Here is a 21,278-nt window from a genome sequence, read left to right as displayed (position 1 = left end):
CGCAAGCTCCAATGACATGCATTCAGCATCATCACTCACATTCCTCACAAGCAGGAATCCCGCGACACCTTATTTCAACGGCTGGGCCCTTGGCTGTCTCCATTCTTGCTAATCTGGCTGCCTGGTTATGTGGTTGGTGTACAAATACTACCACGAACTACAACCCACGTGATCGAACAACCGTCGCCGCCATGGACCAATGAAGCCTGCCAGTGAGTGATGCTACACCAGAAAAAGCCAAAAAGGACAATACAAGGAGCACGATGCGAGCAAAAAAAGACACTTTGCTTGCAATGAAGCAAAAGAAAAGTTACAATGCGTCATCCGGAATTCGAATCCGAGCCTCAACTTATCTCAATGGAAGAGTTGAATCCTAACCCCTAGACCAATGACGCTTGTTGAATTTGGAATTCATCAGAAGGTATATAGACGCAGGGGAGCAAGGGGGAGACAAGGAAATGTGATCGAGAGAATGCATAGAGTAAGTGAGATGAATGGCAGTGTAAATGTCGACTCTTAAATTTAGCTGTGAGGAAATTGAATTCCTATAGGCGGCATATGGATAGGAGCCAGCACGCGGAAACAGACGAGAGACAGCGCGCTCCATCCAAAGTACCAATATCGTGAGGAGCAATGATCAGTGAGGTTAGAGACCCAAAACTAATTCAAAGCTGTATCTTCCTAATTATTGAAGCGTCGGGGTGTTGAAGAAGTATGAACATGGCTCTTTACGTTGGGTCACAGGGCAAACCTATACTAAAACACCATGATCCCCGACCAAAGTATCTCGATCTATTGCCAGCCCAAAGTCGAGCATACCACTATTATAAAAGTGCCCTAGCTTGGAGCGTCTATCTAGGCACAAGAGTCTATGTACTATCCTGACCAGGAGAGAAACGGGCAGCATGGGACAAGCGCACATTGGATCCCGAGGGCCAAATCTGAGAGTGAGAAAAGAGCTACAAAAAAGATTCAGTCGGACATATCACGACTTCTTCCGTATTGGCATCAAAGAGCAACAGGATCGCTGTCCAAATGGGCACTAGCACGGAATGGGCGCGAGGAGATTGCCAACTAGTTGATCCTCGGACCAGAGGAACAGGGACGCGAGCTGTCCACGCGGGTTCTCACCACGCTGGCCATTCGTCACCTTACAGCAGAAGCCCGAGTCAAGGACTCAAGCCATCTCATCAGATAATGTCTCAAGTGGCTTGCTCCATTCTGAACTGTATGGCACCAATTCCATTCTCTAGCTATCGTCGCAACTAAACAACAGGCAGTGAGACAGAGGCTGTCGGTGTGTATCTCGTCGTGTGAATTCCATAGTCAGCTAGGTATTGTTGGGTATATTAAATCCCATCTCCATTGTTCCAGACTCCTTTTTCCCCATTGACTCCGGGCTGTGTTCCTGACATAGGAAATAAATCAAGGTAAAGAAATGCTCCTTCCAGGTCCTTATTCATCATTAGGTGTAGATCATAAGTGGCATTCAAGTGTCCCATGGTGCGACTGGATTGAATTCCTTGGCGCTCGGGACCGAACAGATACTGCTCGACATCGAGTGCGACGCTTGGCTAAGCCCCGAGTAAGACTGTCTCGACTGTTGTTGCTGCTGCTGTGCTCGCTTCAATGCCTTTTCTGGGCTTGGGCCGCTCGTAGAAGTGATGGCGTTCTCGGGGATCTTTCCAATTGGCAAATGCAATTTGGCTGCTGCCCGAGGGTCGTTCAGATCAATGCCATGTCGCTTGTACGTGTTCCTCTTCTGCTCCTTCATGGCCTGCGCGGACGGCTCACTCACAGAAAGCCAGTCCTTGACTTGAGTAAACCACCTTGGCTTCCCTGACTTGGACTTGTGCTTATCTGAGGATTGTAGAGAGCTGCGCAGTCTCTCGTCCCCACTGACAGAAGGGTCATAGTCGGACTGCGAGGGACGTGATGTGAGGATTGATGTGCCTGAGCTGGTAAAAGTGTCAGGCGATGAACCTCCTGGGATGGTCATGGTTGGGATTGTTGGTGTTATTGGATGAAGCTCTCTAAGGTCGACTGATGCCGATGTCGTCTGATAATTGCTTGAGAAAGGACTCCAATCGGTGTCTGTCTCTCTCGTGTGCAACTTGTGTGCTGAATCCGGATCACGAAAGGACTGAGAAATTAGGACTTTCGCATCCAGAGATCGTGTATTTTTGTGCCGGACGAGAGTTGTCCGTAGTGATTTCGAAGAACCGGAGGTGTCGATAGTGCTGTTGAAGATGTATGGAGAAGTGGCTGGGCGCGCCGTCTCTGTACTCGCTCTTGTCCAGTCTCCGTCTTGAACAACTGGTGAAGTCTCGAATGGGTCCGAAAGCGCGAAACGGCCAAAGATAATACTCTTTCGACGTCTCTTTGTCTGGCTCTAACCGACGTATGGTAGAGGCGAGGTCTTTGAGGGCAGTGCAGTTACTTGAACGTCGTGCGAACTGGATGGGGCCGAGGTCTGGGTTTGCCAGTGGGGTGTTATCTCCTCTGGGTCTTGGGTATGAGATATCAGGACACGGCGAGGTAGTCCAAGAGAGGTAGGATATGAGAAATTTCGCACAGGCCCTGGTTTGCTGGATGCTGGTGGTTGGGGATGAATCTGGATGGGTGGATAATTGATATCAATAGGTGTATCCGAGGCAGGCATAATCCTTCATCCAAGGAAGGGTGAAAATATTTGCTCCCAACAGAAGCGGAAACAGGCCGAAGATATCTGCTTGAATTTCAAGGCCGGAGTGAAAGGGAACAAGCACAGCCAAAGACCGGAAGGGAGGGCAGATTCCAGGTCTTGACAAATGCAGGAACCGATGTCAAGTCCCTAGCAGTGGAACGTCGATTCGTTAGGCCTCGGCCTTTAGAACAGTGGTGGAAGGGTGAGCGAGGTGCACGAGTCGTGAACGGTGTAAGTGGCAGACACTTTGGTTGCGACTGGAAAGACGCCGGAAACTTGGCGGAGAAATGGAAGAAGGAAGCGGAAGTGAGGCGCTTCGTTGGCGAAAAGAGTTGTGAGGTTAGTGAGGAGTATGTGAATGAAACAGATTTCCAGAGAAGAAGATGAGGCTGGGAAGAAGATGACAATAAATGAGGGCAGAGGGGAAATCCTTGAGGGAAGAGGCCGAGGGACTGGGGGAGGAACTTGGAAGGAGGGAATGGGAGTCGCGTACCTGCCCCATTATACCAACCATGAACCTGCTCCCGCCTCACCCTCCTTCAAAGCCCCCGGCGTCATCTTCACACCCACCTTCACAAATCACAATCCTCCACACCCTCGCGGGTCGACTTGCATCGTTACCCACATCTTGGCTTCGCACTTGAGAGCTGGCATCTGCCGGTGGCCCAGGTGGGCAATCCGGCAAGTGTGGATGAGTCTGTAATTGGACCTGGGGCCACCAACAAGGGACATTAAGTCGAGGCCTTTCCTTGAGCTGCCCTGTCGAGCTGCAGTGGAGGGCGGAACGGTGCAACGGTAGGTGCCTGTGGCTTCGTCTCTTCGCAGCTGGGAATGGACGTCTCGGTAGGTGGCGTCGACGGTGCGTCCAACAACTCAATCTCTCCTGGCAGAGTGCCTGGACAAAAGCCTGCCTTGGACCGCCGGGATGCCAGATGCTTCTTGTGAATCCTGGCCCGTCATTTGCCGGAGCTGCCGTTAGCGCATGTGCCACATCTCTGCTCTCGCAGTTTTGCGCACAGCTAATCGAGCTACTGACGTCTAGTCTCGTGTCAACGGTGCCAAGATGCCCGGAGCTGAATCAACCCCCATATTACGGTCGCGGTCGGTCGACAGTCAAGTGTCAGGCGCCTCGACCAGCAAGTTGTTGCCCCAGGCTGAGCTAAGAAGGGCCATCACTGAGGGAAACGGGATCATCAATGCCGGCCTTTACGACATCATGGCATCAACGTTTGAGCGACCCTCCCAGGAGCTATACCGTCCCGGTCTAGCGGCGATCCAGCCAGCGACAGGTTTAATAGTCCACTATTGTACCCTGGCAGCCGGGCTGTTGAAAATCTCCTAGTCTACGGCTCCCTTGCAAAGGCCGTCCAGGGCCCAAATTTTTCATGGAGATGTGGAGATCCGTCTTGAATCCAGACCTTTCCGGACGCGTGGAACCTGCGGGTCAGCTGGGGAACTCTTGTGTTCTCGAATGACGGTTACAAGCCTTGTCCGTCATGGGACAGCAGGCGAGTTGCTCCGCCGTCAAGATGGGAGATTATCGGCTGTGAAGGGTAGAGATGGACGGTGCACAGATGAGATGGGACAAAACGAGGAGCTCTCAGGAGGGAACTCCCAAGGCCTGGTGTTCTACAAGGGCCTCGGCATTGCGATATCGAGTCTAATGCGGCTTCAGCATCGGAAAAAGCAATCTAGACTGCAGGCATGGGCAAAAGCAAGATTCCCATTGTCTTACTATACCCCCATGCAGATAGCCGCCACGGTGAACCAGTTGAAAGCAAGACTGGGGTCATTACTGCAAGAACGCAAAACAGCCCGCCAATGTCCCGTCACCGACGACGGGTCCTGGACTCCCACCGCAGGGCTGGCTTGCCGTCTATTTCCAGCGCCCCTGGTTCTCGTTGGCTCACGACTGCGCCTAGGCTCGGGCCAGATCTAGACCACTCCATTGCTACAGAGTATAGACTGAGAAACAGGACATTACAGCCCATCACAAGATGAACTTCTTGACGAGAAGAGAAAACAGTGATGGGATTGGCCATGTCCTTGGTGACAGCTGACTTATTTCCCAGAAAATATTGTTCAGAGCAGCCATAGCTCCCTTCAAAAGCCGAGTAGTCTGGTGCAGCGCACAGCCGCTAATGCAACGAGTGTGGGTGGTCACAGACAAGGCGCTGCAACACCAAGCCAGACAAGCGCACAAGCTTTTCTGGGCGCAGGATCTGAAACCGAGGGATATTATCCCTTTCCGGCAGGTTGGTACGATGAGGCTCAATTTGCCTGTGATCGACGGTTTGCCGGGATCGACGTCGAAGTTGTGGCATAATGACTCGGGTAGACATTCGAGAAGGTCCATCGGCTCGATGACGATCCCAGGATCGACAAGCCGTTGACAACGTCAACCACCATGCCGGTACCTCAGAAGCTTTGTTGACGACAAGAAAGATAACAACGCCGTTATGTTCCTGATAGCTCACATCCGCGGACCATTACCCCTTGCGTGCGGCCGTGTGATGTCGGGACAGACGCCGGTGCAAACTCTCATTGCGATGAGGACATGGAATAGGAGGTGCGCAGACTCGGTACATCCAGTACACAAAAGGTGAAGGATGTCTCATTCTGGTGGCTTCGTCATTGTGACAGTACTCCGTATGGGTCCTACACACCCAACCCAGCCTTCAGAGACTCACAAGACATTTGAGCGTGCTTGTGCCTGGTGGATTGGGGCCTGTGTGTGAGTGTTTGTGTGTCAAAACGCAAGGTGGCCCGTGCTCACTCTTGATCGGAACTGGCGCAAGATCTTGTCCGATCGCTGAGTGTGGGGCCACGCGATACCACCTTGGCCCACTTTCCCTCCGACTTCACCCCGCCTGAGTCGTCGAAGCCTCATGATGCCTGATGCTTTTTCGACCTCTCCTCATGCGCGCTCATTGATGAACCCTCTTCTCCTTGGCCGGCCCAACCCTCACTAGACTCAACCTGAACCTGAACCTGGAAATAGGCTCCCGCGGTGGCCAAGCGTTGCACTCGGTCCCTCTAGTCTCCGCCTCGAGCCGTCTGCTAGCCTTCCGACCCCGCCAAAGCTCCCGCTGCGAGGGGGTTGCCTGCCTTCTTGAGACATATCGCATACATCCGAAGTGTCCTCTAGCCTGGTACAACATTCCCTTTTTTCCCTATCTCTCTTCTTGTCCCTCCCTCCCCTGCTTGTTCCCGTCGTCGCGTCCTGCACGCCTCTCCCTTTCGGGTTCGTCACCCACCGCTGCCGCCGCCATCACCTCTTTCCGAGCTCGGCCTGCCTCCGCCTCCGACGCGCAGGCCCGTGCAAACATCCGTCCTATCAGCCTAACCCCTCTCCGCGCACCTCGATCATGCCCGCCTTGACAATTTCCACCGACAACCTCCCAAGCGACAGGCCTCCCTCGCCCAACAGGCCACCCGTCTCTCCCCTCACTCCAACGCTGGCTTCCGCGCAGCTCTCCGGGGCTGCTGCAGCCGCCGGCGCCGGCGGTCGTCCGAGTCTCACGCACTCGCAGCCCGATCAGACAGGAGTCCCACCGCCCGCGCCCGTGCCGATCGCATTCGACTCTAACCCGGACGTCATCGCGCTCAAGTCTGCCATATCGATCCTTCAGATCCAGCGACAGCGCGCCACCGCCGACATCCAAGCTCTGAACCGCGCGAAGGACGAGGCTGTTCAAGACCCTGAGGCCTTTGTAAAGGATCTCATAGCGGGAAAGATCAATGCGCCGGCCAACGATGATAGCGACGACGAGGATGATGATGGGCATAACACTGCGGATCAGAAACAAGACAATGCGGGCGAGGGACCCTCCAAGCAGCGCATCGCCTCTGAGCCGCGGGCATGGGCGAACCTCCCTCAACCGCAGAACGTGGTCCGCTGCCCACCCATCAACTGGTCGCAATACGCCGTCGTGGGCGACTCTCTCGACAAGCTGCACAACGAGCAGGTTGCGCGCCCGAGCCAGGGAACACCGGCCGTCGTGGGCAACAACGGCATGTACGAGTTCAAGGGAGAGGGGAAGCAGGAGAGATACGCAGGCGTCGCTGCGCCTTTTGCTCCCACGCAGGAACGGCTGAGCAAAAAGTCCAAGTCGAAGAGATGATGAGCGATGATGACACGATCACAACTACAAAGAGGATGATGACCAAGTTCTGCCTACCTTGTTTGAGCGATGTTTCGGGAATGGGTTCCAGGTTGTTGCATCTGTTATATCGGCGTTGATGATTAGACGGGATGGCGCTTCAGAGGGTATTAGCAATATAGCCCCTTGCAATGGATTTTCCTTTCTTTACAGTAGGATGCCTCCTCGGCCCTTCGAGGAGTTCCGTGAGTCCCAAATGTGATATCAAATCTTCGCATCACTACAAGCCAACTGATATGAAGAAGAGTGAATGCTCTCATGACCCTGCTCCTGGCAGGTCAACCTCCCCCATCCACACCGCGATGCCTAAATGACCGGTTCGCTTCAGGCTAACCATCCATAATTGAAAGAAGGAGTCCGAATTCCAACCACGCCGAGTTCCCTTGTGTATCGTCACAGACCTGAACGCCATGTGAAATCCGGAAGATGTCTCCCTTATTCGCCTCATACGCCTCTCCTGAATTCACAAAGTAAACCCCCAGAGCAATCCCAGCAAAGATGATTTGCACATCACTCTGGAAAGTCCCTGTGGCAGAGGGTTAGCCACGTTCCTGCGCAGTAGATATGAAGACACTGCCAACTTACTCCATGCTCTGCTGGACTGACCGACGAAGTCGTCGGTTGTACTTCTTTTTGTCGTCAGCCCCTGCTCCCCAGTACATCTTGCTAGCCTCGGGGTTGACGATCTTGCGTGGGTCGTAGGCTGGCTCGTCGTCTTCGAGGAAGGAAAAGATGGCCTCAATATGAGATCTCACATCCTCTCTCTTGAGCGGGTTGGGCGTATAGCACGCTGTGCCGTCTGACGCAATGTGATGGTGGAAAATCTTGGTCTCAAACTTGACTCGAGGTTGCTCTTCGGGGAACCGAGGGCTGAAGTTCATCTTGATTCTGAACAGACCGCCGTCAAGATTGGTCATTGGGCGCCCGAAATAGGTAATCACCCATACAAAGGGGTTGTCATTCTCAAGGAACACGTTATGGGGCATATCTCCCCTTTTGAACGCCTCGACGACCTGCTCAAACTGGTGCTGAAGGTTGACAGCCACAGTGGTCTCTCGTGCCTTGGAAGCCAGGCCTTCCTCGGCCCATTTCTGGGGTTCTGCGTCAATGGCGGCCTTGATTGTATGTAGACGGCGTTCAAGTTCGGTGTAGTTGAATTTTCCATCCATACTGTTGCTCCCAGGCGACTCGAAAGGCATTCGAGCGAACACTTGGCCGTCCCTGGTTTCAGACTTGCCCTTTTGAACTGCCGCCAAGTACGACTCGAAATACCACAAGAATCGACGCTTGCAGAGATCTTTGAATGGTTCAAATGGCACACTAGACTCGTCGATATCGTCATCGTCGAGATCCCCGTCGCTGAGTTCTTCTCCGACGTGTGGGGGGCCGTGGGCGGTCAACCCGAGGTAACCTTCGAGGCGTTGAATGACCGAAATTCGCAACGTTTCGTGGCGGATCTAGCAATGATTAGGTGACAAGATCGCGCAACTAGACACAGAAGCAAACCTTTTGGACGTATTCCTTCTGCGCCTTCTTGTCTGATTCATCGTTGGCATCCTCGAAGCCTGGCTCGTTTTCGTATGGGTTCGAGGACAGGAGACTCTGGATGGAGAGTAGGATGGATTCCAGTCCTTGGGCTGACGACCACTCCTCTCCGCGCTCTCCACGCCACGTCCTACTCTTTATGTCAGTCATCGCTCGGGGTGGTGAGGTGTTGTCGATTACCCTAGGATAGAACTATGACGGTCAGCTCGAACGTCACCAGCCAGAGAGCAATAACTTACAGGCAGACTTTGCCGCTAGAGTAGATATTGGGGTTAAACCGACAGCGCCCACCGTTCGTAGTGACGCAGTGCACGGTGGGGGACTTGGAAGGGTAATCTACAAATGGAGGTGAGAGAGAGCATCAGTGTGATGAGGGAAGCCCAACCTTTGTGGAATCGAATAGCGAACTGCATATCTCATTTAGCTACTTCTGACTTGGGCATATTTTTGAATCGTTGGCGACCAACCTCGAAAAGGCCAAACTCGTACGGGGTCTCGTGAGGGCCCATGATGAGAGCCTTGACATTGCGAACATCGATGTCGCGACATGCCACGGCGAGTGCTACAGTCGGTCGCGGCGACGTTAGATAATGAATGCAGAAACTTGATGGGCGTACATACACAAGTCGGAACTCTTCTGGATGTCGCTGAGCTCCTATACGTCATGGTTAGCACCCAGAGAGCTCACGGCGCAAAGACGAGACAAGGGATGGGATGGTGAAGGCGAGTGCGGGGCAAGTAACCTTGGAGATGCGAATGATAGACTGGTCCATGGCGTCTCGTGGGATGCAGATCAGATGAAAGATGTTGTGAAAATGCTCCGTCTGCAGAGCGCGACGCACATGGACAGGCCGCGATAAAGTTGAGGGCTTTCGATGGTCAACTTGAAGTTGTAATCGTGAGGTGAGGTGCAAGGTGAGAGAGTGATTCTTTAAGCCGAGCACGGCAGGAGTGGAGGTGGGCAGTCACTCGCACTTGACTTCAGCTGCTGGCGGGGGCAAGGGTCAGGCTAATGGTGGGGATGGACCGGGCAGGTTGATTGCTGGCTTGGGCCTAACCATTATAGGGCAGGCAACAGACTTCAAAGAGACGACGTGCAGCTGAGGAGGATAAAGTCTATTCGAGCGTGAATAAAGCCATGAATGCAGGGTATGGCAAACAAATCTAATTCATCTCTGTCTCTTTTTTATCACGCGCAAACACCTGAAATGACTGTTAGCGAAGAGTTGGTATGGCAGGTATACATCAGTCTTGCCAAGCACATAGGGTAGGAGTCACTGACTGGGCGGCTACGTGCGTCCATCAGCCAACACTCGCATGCAAGGGTTTTGGGTGGTAATACTGGCACCCGCCAGGTGATTGCGAGCCTCTTGGTTGAGTTATGATTATGGTGGATTTAAGTTGGAAACCAGAAGGTCGGGCGCAGCAACCTGCGATCTTTGTGCATCAGCCTCACATGTCCCCTCTTCCTTGAAAGGTTCACGCAAGCAGACAACATTAATGGACAAGGTCCACGAGCACACGATGAGGAAACCTGGTTCCTGATAAAAGTGTGAAAATGCAAACACCCAAGGACTTGTACACGCATCAAACTGGCCAGCACAGAATCCACCGTGAATGGCAGCGCTTGTGGGCATGATACCATGTCCAACTTGAACATCCATCCAACCAGGATTTGCCATGTTTATGATCAGCCTAACAGCAAGCAGAACATGACTGGTCAAGAAAGATCAAGTAGTAATGCATAGATACCATGCACTTAGATATATCCAGACGTGCTCCATTACCCATTCTATCATAACTATTTGCTCACTGAGAAGTCCGTATTACGGACGGGAGTACCCTAGGTACCTCCTACCAATGTAGGGGTAGGCAACCATGGAACTCAGTGGGGCCAAAAGCTCCGGCGCTGGGTCCGTCTCCATGGCAGCTTCCCAAGGTGCTGCAGAACGCGCTTCGCGTCTCCTAACGCGTAAATTGATTTTCTCCAAGCTCACTCCAACGCAATTCAACAAACCAAGCTATCACCACCCATAACCTCGACATCGAAATCTCCTGCGCAAGCTGCGAAGCCTCACCTGTGCTCACAGTACGCCGATCATTTGCGCCAACATGGCGAGCTTCTTCGACCTCAAAGCCAGGAAGGCGGCTGCGGCTGCCAATGCGAATGCCGACCAGAAGCAGGACAAGTCCACCAATCCCCGAACCCAACCTTGGGTTGAGAAATAGTCTGCACTTCCCATTTTCCGTTGCTAGCATCAAGACTGACAGATTTGCAGCCGACCGAAGACCCTCAGCGATGTCACTGCTCAAGATCACACCGTCGATGTTCTCCAAAGGACTCTGCAATCCTCCAATGTTCGTCCTCTCACCTGGTCGAATCGATACAGGCCCTGACAACTTCTTAGCTCCCACACATGCTTTTCTACGGCCCCCCAGGTACAGGTAAAACCTCGACTGTCCTAGCGCTTGCAAAGGAACTGTACGGCCCCGAAATGATCAAGTCCCGCGTCCTCGAACTCAACGCCTCCGACGAGCGTGGCATCTCCATTGTCCGAGAAAAGGTCAAGAATTTCGCCCGCATGCAATTGACCAACCCGAGCCCTGGATATAAGGACAAATATCCTTGCCCCCCATTCAAGATCATTATCCTCGACGAGGCCGACTCCATGACACAAGATGCGCAGAGCGCACTACGAAGAACTATGGAGACATACAGCAAGATCACCCGTTTCTGCTTGATCTGCAACTATGTCACTCGTATCATCGACCCGCTTGCTAGTCGATGCAGCAAGTTTCGATTCAAAAGCCTCGACCAGAGTAATGCAAAGAAGAGGCTCGAGGAGATTGCAGAGAAGGAGGGCGTTCCGCTGGAGGACGGCGCCGTCGACACACTGATCAGGTGCAGCGAGGGAGATCTTCGAAAGGCTATTACTTTCCTGCAGAGTGCTGCAAGACTCGTGGGCGCCGGTGCCCCAGAGAAGGACGGCGATGGTGCTGATACTATGGATGTGGACAAGAAGGCAGTGACGGTTAAGATCGTCGAGGACATTGCCGGTGTCATTCCCGAGAGCACCATTGAAGACCTGGTTCAAGCGATACGCCCGAAGAGCTCAGGACCCTCATATCAGAATGTCTCTAAAGTCGTTGAAGACATGGTTGCAGATGGTTGGAGCGCAGGACAAGTTGTTGGCCAGGTAAGTGGTTTGGCTCCCTGACGAGACATTTCTAACAGCCCCCCTAGTTGTACCAAGCCCTTACATACGATGAAACCATCCCGGATCCCCAGAAGAACAAGATCGTCCTGATCTTCTCTGAAGTGGATAAACGGTTAGTAGACGGAGCTGATGAGCACCTATCTATCCTTGATTTGGCTATGAGGGTGTCGGCTATCATGGCGGGAAAATAAGCACACAGCTTCTCGGATGAGGAACGGAGTTGGGGGTAGATATGGTGTTGGCGTTTGAGCTGGTCATATACCACCAAAATATTAAAATCTTGTACTTTAAGGCATGATTCTACGCTGTGTCTTCCTGGCCAATCAGACCCAGATTGCCGTGCAGTCCAGACCATGCATCCCTCGGCTGTTCCGAATCCTTCTTTTTCTCGGTATGTTTTCTGGCCTTGCTTGGAGTCTTGGAGCCCGCCAGCCAAAAGTCATCCTCTGTGGTGTCAGCTTGAGGCTCCTCATCCTGTTCCACCTCGCCCTGGCCCAAGAGGTGATCAATCTCTTGCAGGGTCTGCATAGAAGCCTCCAACGCAAGTTGTCCGCTTTCAACTTGTTCCGCCACATTTTCAAGGGTTGCAATCTTGGCTGAGTCCGCTGCGAGGACCCAGGGCTGGACTTTGCCGGTAAATCCAGGTCGCTCGGTAGAAGTTAGGACCTCTCCTAAGCCTGACCTCCTTCGAGAGGTGGGCGCCACGGCATGGGCCGGGAGTAGTTGACTCTCCTCGGCAAGATGACCCAGCAACTGGCAGGAATCCTTAACTTCCTTGCTCAGTGTCGTATTTATATGGGCTTTTTGCGTAATCATGGCCTTTTGCTTCCTAGAAAGAGAGAGCAGAGATTCGATGTATGACGTGAGGAGATAGGTGCTCGGCACAGGATCAGCATCACCCACTTGCTGCTTGGACTCGGGGGGTGCGAGGACAGGTGCCGCGGATGAATCAGATCGCTCGGCAACCGTGGAGAGAAGGGATCGTCTAGCAGAGATATACTTGGCGTATTTGTCCTTGATGGCATCGAGTTGGGCGTTTATCGAAGCCTGATCTGAAGTTGCTCGATCATGACCTCCGGTGCTACCCCCGGCGTCCTCATCGCCGTCTTCATCCGTCGATGCCTTTCCGAGCTCAGTCTCGATCCAGGAGATGAGTTCATTGCGAGTCGTATTTAGAGCATGCAGCCTTGTGCCATTACTGATGACATCCGGTATGTTTTGAGCATTGGTCCTCGTTTCGCGGAGGAGCTGCTCCTCTCGCCGCAAGAGTAGCTTTGCCCTCAGAACCGTCTTCTCCAGCTGGGCAACTTGTTCCGTCAGATCAGGCTTCATTGTACTTTGCTGCGCAACGAGCCCGTTCACAACCTCCTTGGGTACTCTGGGGAGACTGGCTGCCTCATGAAACATGTCTTCAGGGTCAAGATATTCGGGGGCGGCAGCGGGTTTCTGCATGAGAAGATCGAGGTGATCCTGGACTGCTAAAAGTCGCTCTTGTTTCGTCTGAAGTTTTAAAAGTGCAACTCGTTCCTCTAGTAAGTCGCTGCCGTTGGTGGGTGTTTCTTGGGATGAGGATGGTCGGGAAACATTGATTTGGGCAATGTCGCCATATTTCCGGCGTGCTTCCACATTGGCCTTGAGAGCCTCAACATACTCCCTGTATACTCCCTTAGAGTCGGGGTCGAGGTTCACATCGTGTGCTGCATCTGTCAGGGACACAGGCTGCTTGATTGGGCCATCATGGGAGCAGGACCCAAGGTGAAGAGCCAAGACCCGTCGGATGTAGTTGACTTGCTCCCGAGGCTTTATGAACGGATCAAGAGCGTTTTGAAATGTTTCAGCAGTGTTGGATGAATTCGCCATCTTGGCTTCACATGGTTTGTCGGTGAGAAGCTATCGAGGATTTGTTTGGGCTCGTTGCTCTGCTCATGGGAGTAAATAGCGGAGCGCCCCTGGTCAACACTCGGCTGCTTTAGGTGTGGCTGGTGTAAATTTTGATGCTGCGCTTCCCCTGTATGTTTGCTGCGATACTTAGTACTCAAAAGCGCTGAGTCTTGAAAATTTAGAACATTCGTGATAAATACAAAAGATGAATATCTTTGAAATCCGTACCCATCTGAAAGATCAAGGATGGAATGGATTAGGCTGTGGAGGGTGCAGCCACACCTTCACCCAGCCACAGACGCGCTCCAATGGCACTAGCCCAAACGTGACCTAGCGTCTTAGCCTTCCAGGCTGCGATCTGAAATTTGCGATCGCGACTTCACTCCAAAACCTTGGGAACGAATACAAACCACAACAACAACTGCGAATCAATCGATCGCATACTTCGAGTCATCTAGGCAGCGGCTACATATCCGAAAAGTCGTGTCGGTGGCAAATCCATGATTATTTAACGGCCCAGTGCCCCGGGCTTTTGTCGAGAACATCGGCGTTCTCCAGCAATAACAAAGCTTCACAACCACCGCCACCATGTCGGAAGCAAATCGAGATGTCTCGCAGTACAAGTACTCGGCCATGTCGAACCTGGTCCTCCAGGCGGACCGTCGATTCGTCACGCGACGAACCGATGAGGCCACTGGTGATCCAGAGTCGCTGGCTGGGCGCTTGAGCATCCGGGACATGGGCGCTCGAGTTGCCCGCGACGACGCGCCGAAGCCGAAGAAACAACCCGGACTCCCAGATATCGAGAGGGGAAGTCTGAGAGAAGGCGAAGATATCCTGGCACGAGAACAGCGAAGGCGGAAGGCGGAAGCGCACCAGTCTGCCGGCGTCCTCGGCGCTAACGACCTCCTGGTGGAGGGCATCACATACCGACCGCGCACACCAGCGACACGAGCGACGTTCGATCTAATCATTACAATTGTGGCGAACAATCTCGGCGACGTACCCCACGAGGTCGTGCGCAGCGCGGCGGACGCTGTGCTGGAGTATTTGAAGGACGACGATTTGAAGGACCTGGACAAAAAGAAGGAGATCGACGACATCTTGGGCGTGGCTTTGAACCCCAAGCAGTTCAACGAGTTGGTAAATCTAGGAAAGAAGATCACAGACTACGATGCCCAGGATGATGACGAGGATGTCGCCATGGGAGGTGCTGATGGTGACGACGCCGAAATCGACGAGCGTCAAGGTGTCGCTGTGGCCTTTGACGAAGACGAAGACGATGAAGAAGGCGGCATTGTTCACGAAGTTCGCGACGAATCATCGGATGACGAGGAGGAAGAGGAAGAGAAGGACGAGAATGCCGAGGCCAAGGATGAGGATGCCGTTGTCGATGTGGGTGATGAAATGATCCTCGACTCAGCACCATCAGGAGGAAAACAAGCCGAGAAAGAGAAGCACAGCGTGCCTGCACGAGACATTGACGCCTTCTGGTTACAACGCCAAATTGGTATCTTATACCCCGATGCTCACGAGCAGACCGACAAGACCAAGGAGGCGCTTCGCATTCTCTCAGGCGAGCCAGACGAGGCCGATGGCGAGGAAAAGTCGCTGCGCGAGATCGAAAACGACCTCATGGAATTATTCGACTTTGAACACCACGAGTTGGTCCAGAAGCTCGTTGAGAACAGAGAGAAGGTCTTCTGGCTCACCAAGCTAGCTCGCGCAGAGACTCCCGAACAACGCGCCGATATTGAAAGAGAAATGGGCTCGGAAGGCCTTCAATGGATTCTCAACGAGCTGAAGGGCCAGAGTTCAGGTGAGGGCAAGAAGGGCAAGATGGACATTAAGATGGATATCGACGTCCCGGCCTCTTTCACCGCAGAGGCTCCTAAGCCTGAGCGTGCTGAAGGCCAGTTGGTTGGCGGGCTCCAGCCCAGGAAGCTCATCAACCTCGACAACCTGGTCTTTGATCAAGGAAACCATCTCATGACAAACCCCAAGGTCCGACTACCTGAAGGCTCAACCAAGAGAACATTCAAGGGCTACGAGGAAATTCACATTCCTACCCCCAAGAAGCGCAACGAGCCCGGCGATGTCTTGATCCCCATCACCGATATGCCAGAGTGGTCTCGGAACCCCTTCAGCAAGAACGAGTCTCTGAACAAGATCCAGTCCAAGTGCTACCCTTCAGCATTTGAAGATGATGGAAACATGCTTGTTTGTGCTCCTACTGGTAGTGGAAAGACTAACGTTGGTATGCTCGCTATCCTTCGCGAAATCGGCAAGCACCGCAACCCTGAGACTGGTGATATCGACCTTGATGCATTCAAGATTGTGTGTATCGCCCCTCTCAAAGCCCTGGTGCAAGAGCAGGTTGGCAACTTGGGAGGCCGTCTTGAGCCCTATGGTATCCGAGTTTCAGAGTTGACTGGTGATCGTCAGCTCACCAAGCAGCAAATCGCCGAGACGCAGATCATTGTGACCACTCCTGAAAAATGGGATGTCATCACCAGAAAGTCAAACGACCTGACCTATACAAACCTGGTGCGCCTGATCATCATCGACGAAATCCATCTGTTGCACGATGACCGTGGACCTGTGCTGGAGAGCATCGTTAGCAGAACCATTCGCAAGACCGAGCAGACTGGTGAACCCGTCCGTATCATTGGTCTCTCTGCTACTCTACCCAACTACCGAGATGTTGCTAGCTTCTTGCGGGTGGACACTAAGAAGGGCCTCTTCCACTTTGACGGCTCCTTCCGACCATGCCCCCTGCGTCAGGAGTTTGTTGGAGTCACGGATCGCAAGGCCATTAAGCAGCTCAAGACGATGAACGATGTGTGCTACAACAAGGTCATCGAGCACGTGGGCACAAACAGAAACCAGATGCTCATTTTCGTTCACTCTCGAAAGGAGACTGCCAAGACAGCCCGTTACATTCGAGACAAGGCACTCGAGATGGATACGATCAACCAGATTCTTCGACACGACGCTGGCAGTCGAGAAGTTCTCAACGAGGCATCGTCTCAAGCAACCGACAAGGACCTTAAGGATATCCTGCCCTACGGTTTTGGTATCCATCATGCTGGTATGAGCAGGATAGACAGGACAGACGTGGAGGACCTCTTTGCCCGTGGCGCTATCCAGGTTTTGGTGTGTACTGCGACACTGGCTTGGGGTGTGAACTTGCCAGCACACACAGTCGTCATCAAGGGAACACAAGTCTACTCTCCCGAGAAGGGTAGCTGGGTTGAGCTGAGCCCACAGGATGTTCTACAGATGCTTGGACGTGCAGGTCGACCTCAGTACGACACTTACGGTGAAGGTATCATCATCACGACACAAAGTGAGATGCAATACTATCTCTCGCTCCTGAACCAGCAGCTTCCGATTGAAAGTCAGTTCGTGAGCAAATTGGTTGACAACTTGAACGCCGAGATTGTTCTTGGCAATGTCAGAACGCGCGACGAGGGTGTTGAGTGGTTGGGATACACTTATCTGTTCGTCCGAATGCTCCGTTCGCCTGGTCTGTACCAGGTTGGGGCCGAGTATGAAGATGATGAAGCTCTTGAGCAGAAGCGGGTTGACCTGATTCATTCTGCTGCCATGGTTCTCCGAAAATCCAACCTCGTCAAGTACGATGAGAAGACGGGAAAGCTCCAGTCAACCGAACTCGGTCGCATCGCTTCTCACTACTATATCACCTTTGGATCCATGGAGACCTACAACAACCTAATTCAGCCCTCCATTACAACCATTGAGCTGTTCCGCGTCTTTGCTCTGAGCGCTGAGTTCAAGTATATCCCTGTTCGACAAGACGAGAAGCTCGAGTTGGCCAAGCTCCTGGGTCGTGTACCAATTCCTGTCAAGGAGAGCATCGAAGAGCCCCATGCCAAGATTAATGTGCTGCTGCAAGCATACATCTCGCGCCTCAAGCTTGATGGCCTGGCCTTGATGGCGGATATGGTGTATGTGACCCAGTCTGCCGGCCGTATTCTCCGCGCCATCTTTGAGATCGCGTTGAAGAAGGGCTGGGCCTCTGTTGCCAAGACCGCTCTGGATCTTTGCAAGATGGCCGAGAAGCGCATGTGGCCGACCATGTCTCCCCTTCGTCAATTCCCCTCATGCCCTCGGGATGTCGTTCAAAAGGCAGAGAGAATCGATGTGGCTTGGAGCAGTTACTTCGACCTGGACCCCCCTCGCATGGGCGAGCTTCTGGGCATGCCTCGAGCTGGTCGGACTGTCTGTGGCCTCGTCGCCAAGTTCCCTCGTGTTGAAGTCCAGGCTCAAGTGCAGCCCATGACTCGTTCGATGCTACGTGTTGAGTTGAGTATCACCCCCAACTTTGAATGGGATGATTCTGTCCATGGAGCTGCCGAGAACTTCTGGATCCTGGTCGAAGATTGCGACGGCGAGGATATTCTCTACCACGACACTTTCTTGCTCCGCAAGGAGTATGCCGAGTCTGAGACGAATGAGCACATCGTCGATTTCACGGTGCCCATCACAGACCCCATGCCTCCCAACTACTTCGTCTCAGTTGTATCTGACCGATGGATGCATTCTGAGACGAGGCTTCCCGTGCCCTTCCACAAGCTGATCCTGCCCGAGAAGTTCCCTCCCCACACTGAACTTCTCGAGCTTCAGCCTCTGCCTGTCTCCGCTCTTAAGGTGGCAAGCTACGTTGACCTCTACCCTGACTGGAAGCAATTCAACAGGATCCAGACTCAAACGTTCAACTCTCTGTACAAGACAGACCAGAACGTATTCGTTGGAGCTCCCACAGGCAGCGGCAAGACAGTTTGCGCTGAGTTTGCTCTCCTCCGACATTGGACACAGGCTGACTCTGGGCGGGCCGTGTACATTTCGCCTTTCCAGGAGCTTGTCGATTCTCGCCTTCAGGACTGGCAGAAGCGATTGAGCCGTCTGAACGGTGGAAAGGAGATTGTGAAGCTCACTGGCGAGACAGCCACCGATCTTAAGCTCCTGGAGAAGGGCGACCTGATCCTGGCCACTCCAACCCAATGGGATGTTTTGTCCAGACAATGGAAGCGCCGCAAGAACGTTCAGACCGTGGAGCTGTTTATTGCTGACGAGATTCACCTTCTGGGAGGCTTCCAGGGTTATGTGTACGAGACGATCGTGTCCCGGATGCATTATATCCGCAGCCAGACGGAGCTCCCCATGCGAATAATCGCTCTCAGCGTGTCGCTTGCAAATGCACGAGATATCGGCGAGTGGATTGACGCCAAGAAGCACGACATCTACAACTTCAGCCCCCACGTTCGGCCTGTACCTCTTGAGCTTCATCTGCAGTCTTTCACCAACCCTCACTTCCCGTCTCTGATGCTGGCGATGGCTAAGCCCACATACTTGGCTATTACACAAATGTCTCCTGACAAGCCCGCCATGATCTTCGTGCCCAGCCGCAAGCAGACACGAGCAACCGCTCGCGACCTTCTGGCTGCCTGCTTCGCCGACGACGACGAGGGTCGCTTCCTCCACGCTGAAGTGAAGCAGATGCAGCCCCTGCTTGAGCGCATCCACGAGGAAGCGCTTGCAGAGGCACTGTCCCATGGTGTTGGTTACTACCATGAGGCTCTCAGCCAGAGTGACAGGCGAATTGTTAAGCATCTTTACGACAACGGCGCTATTCAGGTTCTCGTTGCGTCCCGAGATGTCTGCTGGGAACTGAACAGCACTGCCCATCTCGTCATCGTCATGGGAACGCAATACTTTGAGGGTCGTGAGCATCGATATGTGGACTACCCCCTCAGCGAGGTGTTGCACATGTTTGGCAAGGCCCTTCGCCCGTCCAAGGATGGCCGCGGCCGTGGTGTGCTCATGCTTCCCCAAGTGAAGCGTGAGTATTACAAGAAGTTTTTGAATGAGGCTCTTCCAGTAGAGTCCCACCTTCACAACTACTTACATGATGCGTTTGTCACTGAAATCAGTACCAAGATGATCGAGTCTGGTGATGACGCGATCAACTGGACGACATTCACCTATTTCTACCGCCGACTGCTCGCCAACCCCAGCTACTATAGCTTGACAAGCACAACTCACGAGGGCCTGAGTAACTACATGTCTGATCTGGTCGAGACGACCTTGCGTGAGCTTAGTGAGTCAAAGATTATCGAATTTGACGAAGAGGACGGCTCCGTGTCGCCGCAGAACGCTGCCATGATTGCCGCTTACTACAACATCTCGTACATCACCATGCAGACCTTCCTTCTCTCGCTCAGCGCTCGTACGAAGCTCAAGGGCATCATGGAAATCGTCACATCTGCGACCGAGTTTGAGTCGATCCAAATTCGACGCCACGAGGATGGTCTCTTGCGACGCATCTACGACCGGGTCCCTGTCAAGATGTCTCAACCAGTTTATGACTCACCACACTTCAAGGCCTTTGTGCTACTCCAGGCTCACTTCTCGCGAATGCAGTTGCCAATTGATCTGGCCAAGGATCAGGAGGTGTTGATCTCGAAGGTCCTCAGCCTCCTCAGTGCCATGGTCGATATCCTGTCCTCGGACGGTCATCTCAACGCCATGAATGCCATGGAGATGTCACAAATGATTGTCCAAGGCATGTGGGATCGGGATAGTCCTCTCAAGCAGATTCCTCACTTTACTCCAGAGGTTGTCAAGGTGGCGAACGATTTTGGGTATGTGACACGATTTGATATGGAAATTGACATGGCAGCTAATGAGTCCCATAGCATCAAGGACATTTTCGATTTCATGGAGGCGATGAACCCAGACGAGAATGCCGATTACAACAAGCTTGTCAAGCGACTTGGCCTGTCGCAGAAGCAGCTGGCTGAAGCAGCCAACTTTACAAACGACAAGTACCCTGATTTGGAACTCGAGCACGAGATTCTGGACGCGGACGAGATCAGGGCTGGTGAGCCATCATACTTGAGCATCAAGATTGCTCGCAACCTCGAGGAGGAGGATGGCGATTACGACTCTACGGTGCATGCGCCATTCTACCCCGTCAGGAAGATGGAAAACTGGTGGCTGGTTGTCGGTGATGAAAAGACCAAGAATCTCTTGGCCATCAAGCGAGTGACAATTGGGCGGGAACTGAACGTCCGGCTCGAGTACACTGTGCCATCACCAGGTGAGCACGACCTGAAGCTATTCCTAATGAGCGATAGTTATGTTGGAGTCGACCAAGAGCGGGAATTCTCGGTGACGGCAGCCGAGGGCATGGATGTGGACGACGATGAGGAGGACTCGGACGAAGACGAGGAGTAAGAGCGTATAAGCTCCCTCCAGCTGCGACTCGGTGCCAAGAATGGCTGTGTACACTACCCTACCTACCTACCTATTGCAGATGCAGACTACCTACGAACGCGAATAAAGGGTGTTAATTTTCGAACCCTTCAAATGGCACCATGACCCAGGACATTCAATGTGATCGAGATGTGCTCCCTGAGACCAGTTATCCGGATACAAGCCAAGTTGTGTGGACATGAAGTGGTGGAACGCGAGTTATGAGGCGCGAGGGGCGAGATGAGCTGTTTGGCAACGCCAGGGACGCGCCTCGCCACGGCTGGAGCCACGGGTGGTGGACGACCACAGCAAGAGTGATGAGGCGTGAAGACGATGGGAAGCAGATGCTTGGAACGCGTCCAGCCATCGGGTTTGTATCCGAAGGCGTCGAATCAGGGATGAATACGCGCTGGGGCTGGTGTCGTGTGTGCTTGGGGTTGCTGATGACGCCGCCCACGTCGGGCGGCATATACACATCACGTGATTGTCCTCTGGTGACGTTGA

The 21,278-nt window shown here is 53.1% G+C and overlaps 6 protein-coding genes across 6 annotated transcripts; 3 read left to right on the top strand and 3 right to left on the bottom strand.

The window, feature by feature from the left end:
* Positions 1 to 1,489: 1,489 nt before the first annotated feature.
* On the bottom strand, positions 1,490 to 1,999 carry LRP88_08012 (uncharacterized protein; the record flags this gene model as incomplete). The annotated part of the gene is made up of 1 exon (XM_083244523.1): positions 1,490 to 1,999. The coding sequence occupies one exon, from the start codon at positions 1,997 to 1,999 to the stop codon at positions 1,490 to 1,492; it is 510 nt and encodes a 169-aa protein (XP_083099017.1).
* A 4,055-nt stretch (positions 2,000 to 6,054) lies between these two features.
* On the top strand, positions 6,055 to 6,810 carry LRP88_08011 (uncharacterized protein; the record flags this gene model as incomplete). The annotated part of the gene is made up of 1 exon (XM_083244522.1): positions 6,055 to 6,810. The coding sequence occupies one exon, from the start codon at positions 6,055 to 6,057 to the stop codon at positions 6,808 to 6,810; it is 756 nt and encodes a 251-aa protein (XP_083099016.1).
* Positions 6,811 to 7,359: 549 nt separating this feature from the next.
* LRP88_08010 (ubiquitin-conjugating enzyme/RWD-like protein) lies at positions 7,360 to 9,167 on the bottom strand (the record flags this gene model as incomplete). The annotated part of the gene is made up of 8 exons (XM_083244521.1): positions 7,360 to 7,375; positions 7,435 to 8,306; positions 8,356 to 8,524; positions 8,634 to 8,730; positions 8,780 to 8,801; positions 8,862 to 8,956; positions 9,016 to 9,049; positions 9,099 to 9,167. 8 exons carry the CDS (start codon positions 9,165 to 9,167, stop codon positions 7,360 to 7,362), a joined length of 1,374 nt encoding a protein of 457 aa, XP_083099015.1.
* Positions 9,168 to 10,506: 1,339 nt separating this feature from the next.
* Positions 10,507 to 11,803, top strand: LRP88_08009 (replication factor C subunit 2; the record flags this gene model as incomplete). The annotated part of the gene is made up of 4 exons (XM_083244520.1): positions 10,507 to 10,622; positions 10,674 to 10,752; positions 10,803 to 11,598; positions 11,649 to 11,803. The coding sequence occupies 4 exons, from the start codon at positions 10,507 to 10,509 to the stop codon at positions 11,801 to 11,803; spliced, it is 1,146 nt and encodes a 381-aa protein (XP_083099014.1).
* A 109-nt stretch (positions 11,804 to 11,912) lies between these two features.
* Positions 11,913 to 13,472, bottom strand: LRP88_08008 (uncharacterized protein; the record flags this gene model as incomplete). The annotated part of the gene is made up of 1 exon (XM_083244519.1): positions 11,913 to 13,472. The coding sequence occupies one exon, from the start codon at positions 13,470 to 13,472 to the stop codon at positions 11,913 to 11,915; it is 1,560 nt and encodes a 519-aa protein (XP_083099013.1).
* Positions 13,473 to 14,081: 609 nt separating this feature from the next.
* Positions 14,082 to 20,756, top strand: LRP88_08007 (ATP-dependent RNA helicase BRR2; the record flags this gene model as incomplete). Its single annotated transcript, XM_083244518.1, has 1 exon — positions 14,082 to 20,756. The coding sequence occupies one exon, from the start codon at positions 14,082 to 14,084 to the stop codon at positions 20,754 to 20,756; it is 6,675 nt and encodes a 2,224-aa protein (XP_083099012.1).
* Between the last annotated feature and the right edge of the window lie 522 nt (positions 20,757 to 21,278).

Source organism: Fusarium phalaenopsidis, assembly GCF_050370095.1.
Source record: "Fusarium phalaenopsidis strain FUZ10S chromosome Unknown contig_32302, whole genome shotgun sequence".
NCBI classification, from domain to species: domain Eukaryota; kingdom Fungi; phylum Ascomycota; class Sordariomycetes; order Hypocreales; family Nectriaceae; genus Fusarium; species Fusarium phalaenopsidis.
Note: the sequence above shows the minus strand (reverse complement) of the source record. Positions and strands in the feature narration are given on the sequence as shown.